The 6,448-nt window shown below is 41.6% G+C and overlaps 1 protein-coding gene across 1 annotated transcript; it reads right to left on the bottom strand. All coding sequences in view use genetic code 11, as the record gives it.

Annotated features, from left to right (window-relative positions):
• EGR_01464 (RNA-binding protein Nova-1) lies at positions 1–4,437 on the bottom strand (the record flags this gene model as incomplete). Its single annotated transcript, XM_024490713.1, has 7 exons — positions 1–124; positions 861–954; positions 1,755–2,600; positions 3,637–3,790; positions 3,959–4,107; positions 4,138–4,275; positions 4,344–4,437. The coding sequence occupies 7 exons, from the start codon at positions 4,435–4,437 to the stop codon at positions 1–3; spliced, it is 1,599 nt and encodes a 532-aa protein (XP_024355037.1).
• Positions 4,438–6,448: the final 2,011 nt, after the last annotated feature.

Below are 6,448 nucleotides of genomic sequence, written 5' to 3'. Positions count from 1 at the left end.
TCACACGGGCGTGCACCGTACTTTGGGTATGGCAGCACCAGCAGCAATGCCAGCACATCGATTGGTGGCGAAAACGCGGCAAGGTATGATGTGCTGGTCGTTCGCGTTGTGAACTCGTCTGTGGCTAAAGATACAACCATATTGAGGTGTTCTGAGTGTTAGCGTTAACTTCATGGTTAAGTGAGCAACACCATAAAAGTAGACCATCAAGTCAATGACATGTCTGCCAACATTCGGGAACTCATCTTAAACATCTTTCCTTTTTAAACAGTTGGAGGTCCAGAGTGAACAAGATTTATGTCAGTGATTGACATCGCCATATGACAAACCTTTCTAAAGGAACGTATTTTCATCAGTGGGAATATATGCCAGAAACGAATTATCTAAATCCTTCTAATGTAGCCTGAATCGCAATTTAGAAACGCCCCATAGCTTCTTCAAGACACAATTCACATTTAAAGGTGAAACATTTGTGTAACAGGGTACACAGACCAAACTTTGTGTGAACTCTCTAACCTGATGATTCATAGTCTGTTTTGATGCTATTCTCAGTGGCAATAAGACCATTCGTCGATATCTTGATGCTAACAAAAATGACCATAAACAAGATGAGGAGGATGCAAAAACAAAAAAATAATATCCTGTGTGTATATAGTGCCACCTCGGTCTGACAAGTTCAAAAAGAAGTGAAGCTGATTACTTGAAAGCGTATCTAGGTGGTTTGGGATAAGATAGTCTCAAGCATCAGCAGAAAAACGTTCACTTTTATGGAGCTTTCACAACATTTAAATTGGTGTGTGTTATTTACCTATTCTTGGTTGAATTGACCCAATTTGTATAGGGTACAGTAGATTCCCTACAGTCGATGGTTTTTTGCGCTCCTCTGAGCTCGGTTGACCATTTGGAGTGGCTCGCCGGACAAATCCATTTGCTCAGGTAGTGACTCGATATAATCTGCGGCCGACCATTCCAAGATTTAAAACTATTAGCCACTCAGTAACTCCAAAAACCACTGGAGGTGTCATGCATATTTTTGCTAGACTATGGTAATCAATCAAGTGAGGATGCAATACTGACAACCGATGCGTCTATGTGGTAACAAATAACAGATGACTTGGGGAACTGGCCTTAAATATTACGATTTTAAGAAAAGGCAGGAAACGTCAGAACACAATCCGTGTGCGGCTAGGATTGGCTATCACATTCACACAACCAGAGCAAATCCCATTGATACAAGCGTCTACACGGCAACATCCACTATGAGACTGACAATTCAAGCAGTGTGTTTTTATTCTCAAATAATAACATGGAGAGCGAATAATGAAGTGAGATTAAAATAGAGCAAAAGGAAACTATGATAGGGACGAGAATAAATGTGCAAAGGAGAAAGTTCGTCTATTTTACTCTGAACGATCCTCTCTAATGGTGAAAGAAACAATGATAAAATAAATTGACGGGAAGAGAGGATTCAAATGGCACGGTAAAATCACGGTCACAATAATTTAGCCAAAATAACGCCAGGATCGGTGGGATGTTCGGCGAGAGAAAAGCGCGATAAGGCGTCGGGTGTGATATCACAGGTCGGCTGCTACGCATGACAATAGTGATGACAGAAATGAATGGAGTGCAGCTTAATCGTCTTAACAGAAAGACTAAGGGTATTTGAAGGGGGGGTGGGAAATGGGGGACTTCGATTGTAGACTTTCTGCTCTATCGGGAGCTATTATCTGTATTGGTTGTAGCACTTGGCCCACTTCCATTATCCTGAGGCCGGTAGTAGGTATCGACCGGCGAAGAAGGCTGCTGTTGCTGCTTTGGCTGTTGCTGTGAGGCTGGTGGAGGCGCGGATTGAAAGGCGGGAGATCCAAATGGGGATGAAGAGGCGGTTGCTTCTTGAAATGGCTGCGTTGGAGGTGAGACTGTTGTTAGCTGTGGTGACACTCCAGGCCTCGATCCATTTCCCCCACAGCCACCACCCCCGAACCTAACCCAAGATGCCAAGCTTGTTAGCGAGAGAAGCCCATAAGCATTTAGCACACGCATGGCGCGAGTGATTTCCTCCATCGCTTCCTCGGTGAAGCCAGTCGAATGAAGAAGGCCTCGCACAGCGTCTAGGCTGATGGGGAAGGGCGGAGACGTAGGTGACGACCAAAGACTGGCTCCACCCGCGCCTCCGCCATGAGGCAGCGAGGCTGCACCGAGAAGGCTCTGGGGTGCTGTTCCACGCCCATTTAGCACACGACGGCTGACAGCAGCACTTGCCTCCACTCTCCCATTAACTGCCGTGGGGGAGGATAAGGGACCACCACAACTAGCAGCGCCGCCTCCACTGTGATGATGATGCTGCTGCTGGAGTGGATGCATAAAACACCTGCCTGGGGGAGAGCAAGAGGACAGACCCGAAGTGGTGGAAGGGTGGTGGTGAGGTGGACCAGTGGGAGGCGCGCTAAAGAGGGCGTAAGGGGAACCTGTGGGGTAGGCGCTGGCCACAGGACCAGTGACGTCTATGTAGGAAATATTGGGACAACTCGATGACAAAGGGTCTTCAGCAATCTTCGTGAGTAGAAGCCGCATCGTTTCGCGAGTTTGATTCAACTCACCTAAGAAATTATCAACGGAACAATGATAAACAGAAAGTATTTGCTTAGACCACATTTTTGCACTTCAGTAGACCAATTACATATCAGTAATATCCATACTACAGCGAAAACACGTGTCCCAAATAAAGACTGTGGTACTGTGTGAAGACTACGTGTTTATGACTAGGTTTCAGGTTTCCCGCTTTAAAAAAATCGAGAAAATGTTAAACTGATTGAGTTACTTCGTCTAAAAAGCAGTTACGAGTAATCATTTTTAAATAAATAATCCGTTACTTATGGCAGTTTTGTCCCCATATATAAGTAGTCCATAAATGCTACTTCGACTTCATCACCCCTCTGAAATTCACCTCAGAAAGGCGCCATTGACGTGAGGCCATGTATTTTTGGAACCACAGAGCCTAGAGTTGAACGATTAAGATAGCACAGCCTTTATCAATACAAGGATTTGCAGCAAATACAGCAGTACGAGGGGTTACACTAGGGATAATACGCCAATTCACACTTAAAAGAGACACACCGAATGTCAATGAGTTCGATTACTTGGCCTGAAAACATTCCTTTAAAAATACCTGAATTACCCATTTATTTGACAGGTAACTTGACAAATGATGGAATCCTTAACGATTCACATGGTACACAAATTAGGCTACAAATTGTAAATTTTTTGATAATAGTTCCATAATTTAGACACAAAAATAATGATAACGAAAATAGAACGTGCAATATGACAGCCGGGCGACATGACCGCAGTATTCTGTGAATACGACTCCAATTCGTTTTCCAATGCAAAAAAATATCACAAGTGTGCCAAAAATTTAACTATTACCAGTTAATAAGTACACCAGAAATGGGAAGAGTATATTGCAGAATAAATACTTGAGACTTCTACAAAATTCAATGCACAATATAATTCCAGAAAATACGCCTCCAAATTATAGGTACTGAAATTAAAAACCACCTACAATCAATTTTAAAGTTGCCTCAAAGTTCGTAACCAAAGATTGAGACAACTTATCTTGATTTCAAAATGACTCACCTCCAACAGTAATGCACCGTTCAGCAAGGCTCATTTCTCTTGATTTCTGAGAAACTTGAATGAAAGCACCAGTCTTGCTCTTGATTTCTTTTATAAAACTTCCACCTTTACCAATGATCATTCCAGCAGTGCTATTGGGCACTAATATTTTTACCTAGCAGCAGAAGAAAAAACAACATCATTTCAAATGCTTTATACAGCCATATCACCTCAATTAAACGAAATGTAGGAGTGAATGATAGCACCCATATGATAAATAGAACACATTCAGCTGGAAACAATGACCATGGAAATATACTGAACAAAAAGTAAAATCCCTTACTTGCTTGTGACGTTCATAGGGAACTCGGCCATCTGCGACCATACGAGAAGCCGTTTCAGGTTTCTCATATATTTTTTCAGAAATGTAATCATAGACTTCAGTAATAGCGGCCGTGGTTCCAATAATTAAGCAAACTCGTTCATTTGTTCCTGAGAAAATTACACATCATAAAGTAAAACCTGGATAAAAATCGTTAGCTTTGGACATCTTGACTTTAGCACCAGTGCAATTTTGTATATTAGTGATAGCTTCTCCATTTTTACCAATAATCGCTCCTGCAGCCACCGAAGGCACGAGGATTTTAAGATGTGCATTGTCTACTAAATATAAAAAAGAGATATTTGCCATTTACTTTTGCATTGTTTGACCAAACTGAAGTCCTTACTCTGAGGGACATCGACTTCGACATCTTCGGCAGACTCATCCCTCACATCGCTGTCCGAGGCAGTAGGCAGCTCAGCCTCGCCTACCGAAGTCATCTTAAAATCATTCCCAGACATAAAGCGCGCCTCCAGCTCATGTATTTTATAACACGGAATGACTTTGAGGGTGGCGGAAAATTATTACCAATATTAATTTTGTTCAACAAAGTGCAAAGCAATTTAAGCTCTTTCATTTTAAATTATCCTAAAACGAATATTGTGTTAAAGATTAGTTTTTTAGTTTGAATCCATGACACATATTTAGGAATACCACTAATTAGCTCATAATTTGAATCCGGGTCAGGTTAGGCACAAAAAAGACAAACTTGTTTTAGCGTTTTGAGACAACCCTGAAGCCGAAAGAAGACACAATACTCGGGCAGAATATGTATATTCAGTACAGCGAAGGTGTTTGAGTTACTAGCATGGCCCAAAGGCCAGCCCACTCAGCGAGGTACAAGAAGGTAAATTCAAAAGTTCAAAAGTGGGGCCCAACCAATACCGAGGGATAAACCACCATCGTATTACACCACCGTTTGTCGATTCCTATTTCTTCAGGAACTCCCTCCCCCAGCTATTTGATCGAATTTCGCGCCCCAGTAAATATGCAAATTGTCGTTAATTTTAAAATTATTGCTAATTTTTCCTACACACACAGCATGGCAAGCGCCTTGTCGCGAGAGGTATACCGTTTTTAATCAGGATCTTAGTCCTGGTTGTGGGTGTGCGCTGGGGTCATCAATAACAAGATGGAAGCACTCAGAAGGCATGAATGCAATCATTGTAAATTTATATGTCCTTGTAGTCCCTATTCGCATTATTATTCACCTTAATACTTCATTATTGTCAGTCACTTGGACTGCTTCAATGGTATGGGTGAATATTAAAGGTGTGCTATTTTTCAATTTGCTAACTGATAGTAAATAAGGAGAAAAAACTATTCAAAATCTTTTCTGTAGTGCCCTGTCTGATGATCAACTCTCTTGCCGACTGCTATTACTCAGAGGAAGGCAAGCAGAAATTATGGTAATTTGGGCCAAAAGATAGTCGTAGGGTTGAAGATCGAGTCAAAGCAAAACGAAAAAAAATCCTAAGAACTAAGTCTGAAAAGTGCAATGGCCATAACTCCATATTATATCATAGTGATAAAAGGACGAAGGTGGGGGGGGGGGGGAGGTTTTAACCTCATCTCGATAAAAAAATATTTAGCAGGTAGGTGATTGGAAAAGCCATGGAACCGTGGGGATACATCAATACATTTTAGAAATTGGTGGCGATAAAACGCGAATTTGATGGTTGCATGAAGTTGACTTGTATTCCAAGTAACATCATCTTAGATTCCGGATGCGCATACTTCCGCCTTCGATTCCTTTTACTTATTTTCATCATCGAACACCTATGTGCCTGAAAAATGAATTAATTTGATAATCATTCACTACACTTACAATAAGCGGGGATTTGAGCTGGTGAAATATCCGGATATCCAAGCGCATGATCGGCACTGACCAAGATGCATGCTATTCGTTATGGCTAATGAAAACAATGCTGAAAATCATGACATATTTACCTTGCTCTGCAACCCTGCCATTAATATTCTTGTTGATTAGTCAATAACTTTGCCCAAAGTTCCACAAATTAGATCTCGAACGCTGATCACAATTTCCGCCAATATCTGGGTATTTCTTTGCATTAGCAGCAATAGACCCGAACGTCAATGCTCATTTAAACCCTCAACGCTACAAGATCAATTAAGTTTATTTTTATAATTCATTTTCTGGTCGGGCAGCGAAATTCGTACTGCTACGATCACAAAGTAACGGAAGATTAGCAAATCTAGCATTTTTCTTCGATTGTCGTCTTTTTCAATCACAAAGCCATTTAGCCTTACCGACTACCTAGTTGAGAGCATCGTAGCACCAGTTGTTATTATGGGAAAAATTCGGAGACTACGCACCGAATGGAAGAACTTTCGGTCGCTGTAGTTCGTCTTGGGGTTTTAAGCCGCCCTCGATATCGTAGCTGATGACTAACACCCAGTTTACTCTACTCAAACTTCGGCTAATTAGTC

The sequence above is a fragment of the Echinococcus granulosus genome (genome assembly GCF_000524195.1).
Source record: "Echinococcus granulosus chromosome Unknown EG_S00005, whole genome shotgun sequence".
NCBI lineage: Eukaryota > Metazoa > Platyhelminthes > Cestoda > Cyclophyllidea > Taeniidae > Echinococcus > Echinococcus granulosus.
The sequence above is the reverse complement of the archived record's forward strand: the minus strand, read 5'-3'. Positions and strand labels throughout refer to the sequence as shown.